We start from the raw sequence: 845 nt of genomic DNA, 5'->3' as shown, positions 1-845 counted from the left end.
TGAAAAACAAATATCCGAACCAGAGCGAACGCACCAAAACCTCTACCTTAGACAAAAACACAACCAAAGTCCGAGTCGCACGCGGAAATGCCGTCAAGTACCTTGAACAGACTCTCTCCATAGAGCCAGCGGATAAACCATGCATACATCTTACAAAGCTCCTGACTCCTATTGTTATCTAGGACACGGCTGGTTATGGGGGTGGAAAGAACTACTCCAGAGTAGAAAGGAGGCGGACAACATCAGAAGCCCTTCTCCACACCGACCGGTTTGGCTGTACTATGGAAAGAGACACCCATCAAACACTAGACTAGGGACTTTCCCTAGATTTAGGCTAAAGTTCGCCGTGGCGCTGGGTCCAATACCTCTTCGCAGAGTCTGCCAGCGGTGCTTGCAGCGGCTTCGGTATGTATCATGATATGTAGCCTTTCTAGCGTTCGAGTAGTTTCGAGACTGGTGTGCGAGACACCCGGAATCCGTGACTGGATGAGCCGTGCCCTTTTCCGCATTAGCAAAGTTTCTATATGCCGTCTAGATTGAGTCCTTACAGACACATGCAGCACGTTCACGGCACAGTCCACGATACGACTTCACTGCAACCAATATGACTTGCCTGGGAGGAAACCGAGGCATTATTGAGGAGAAAGAGATGAACTTGAACTCCATCCAAGGGTCCAAAAAAACGAATGAAAACGCAGCGGACCACTAGATGCCTAAAATTGCATTATCGTAACTTGGGCGTGCGCGCGTAAAGTCCTCTACAAAAAAACTCATTCAAAGGGAAATTTATAATAATAATTCTACCCACACACGGCACGGAGCACCAATCATCAATCAGTTACTGA

At 47.7% G+C, this 845-nt stretch overlaps 1 protein-coding gene across 1 annotated transcript in view; it reads right to left on the bottom strand.

Annotated features, from left to right (window-relative positions):
- The window catches only part of LOC135812012 (uncharacterized), a 7,671-nt gene extending 7,374 nt beyond the window's left edge, over nucleotides 1-297 (bottom strand). The window contains exon 1 of the mRNA XM_065325311.1: nucleotides 102-297. Within this exon, the coding sequence (XP_065181383.1) occupies nucleotides 102-149 (48 nt within the window). The 5' untranslated portion in view covers nucleotides 150-297. The remainder of the gene's footprint in view (nucleotides 1-101) is intronic.
- Between the last annotated feature and the right edge of the window lie 548 nt (nucleotides 298-845).

This window comes from Sycon ciliatum, chromosome 3 (genome assembly GCF_964019385.1).
Source record: "Sycon ciliatum chromosome 3, ocSycCili1.1, whole genome shotgun sequence".
Classification (NCBI taxonomy): Eukaryota; Metazoa; Porifera; class Calcarea; order Leucosolenida; family Sycettidae; genus Sycon; species Sycon ciliatum.
Note: the sequence above shows the minus strand (reverse complement) of the source record. Positions and strands in the feature narration are given on the sequence as shown.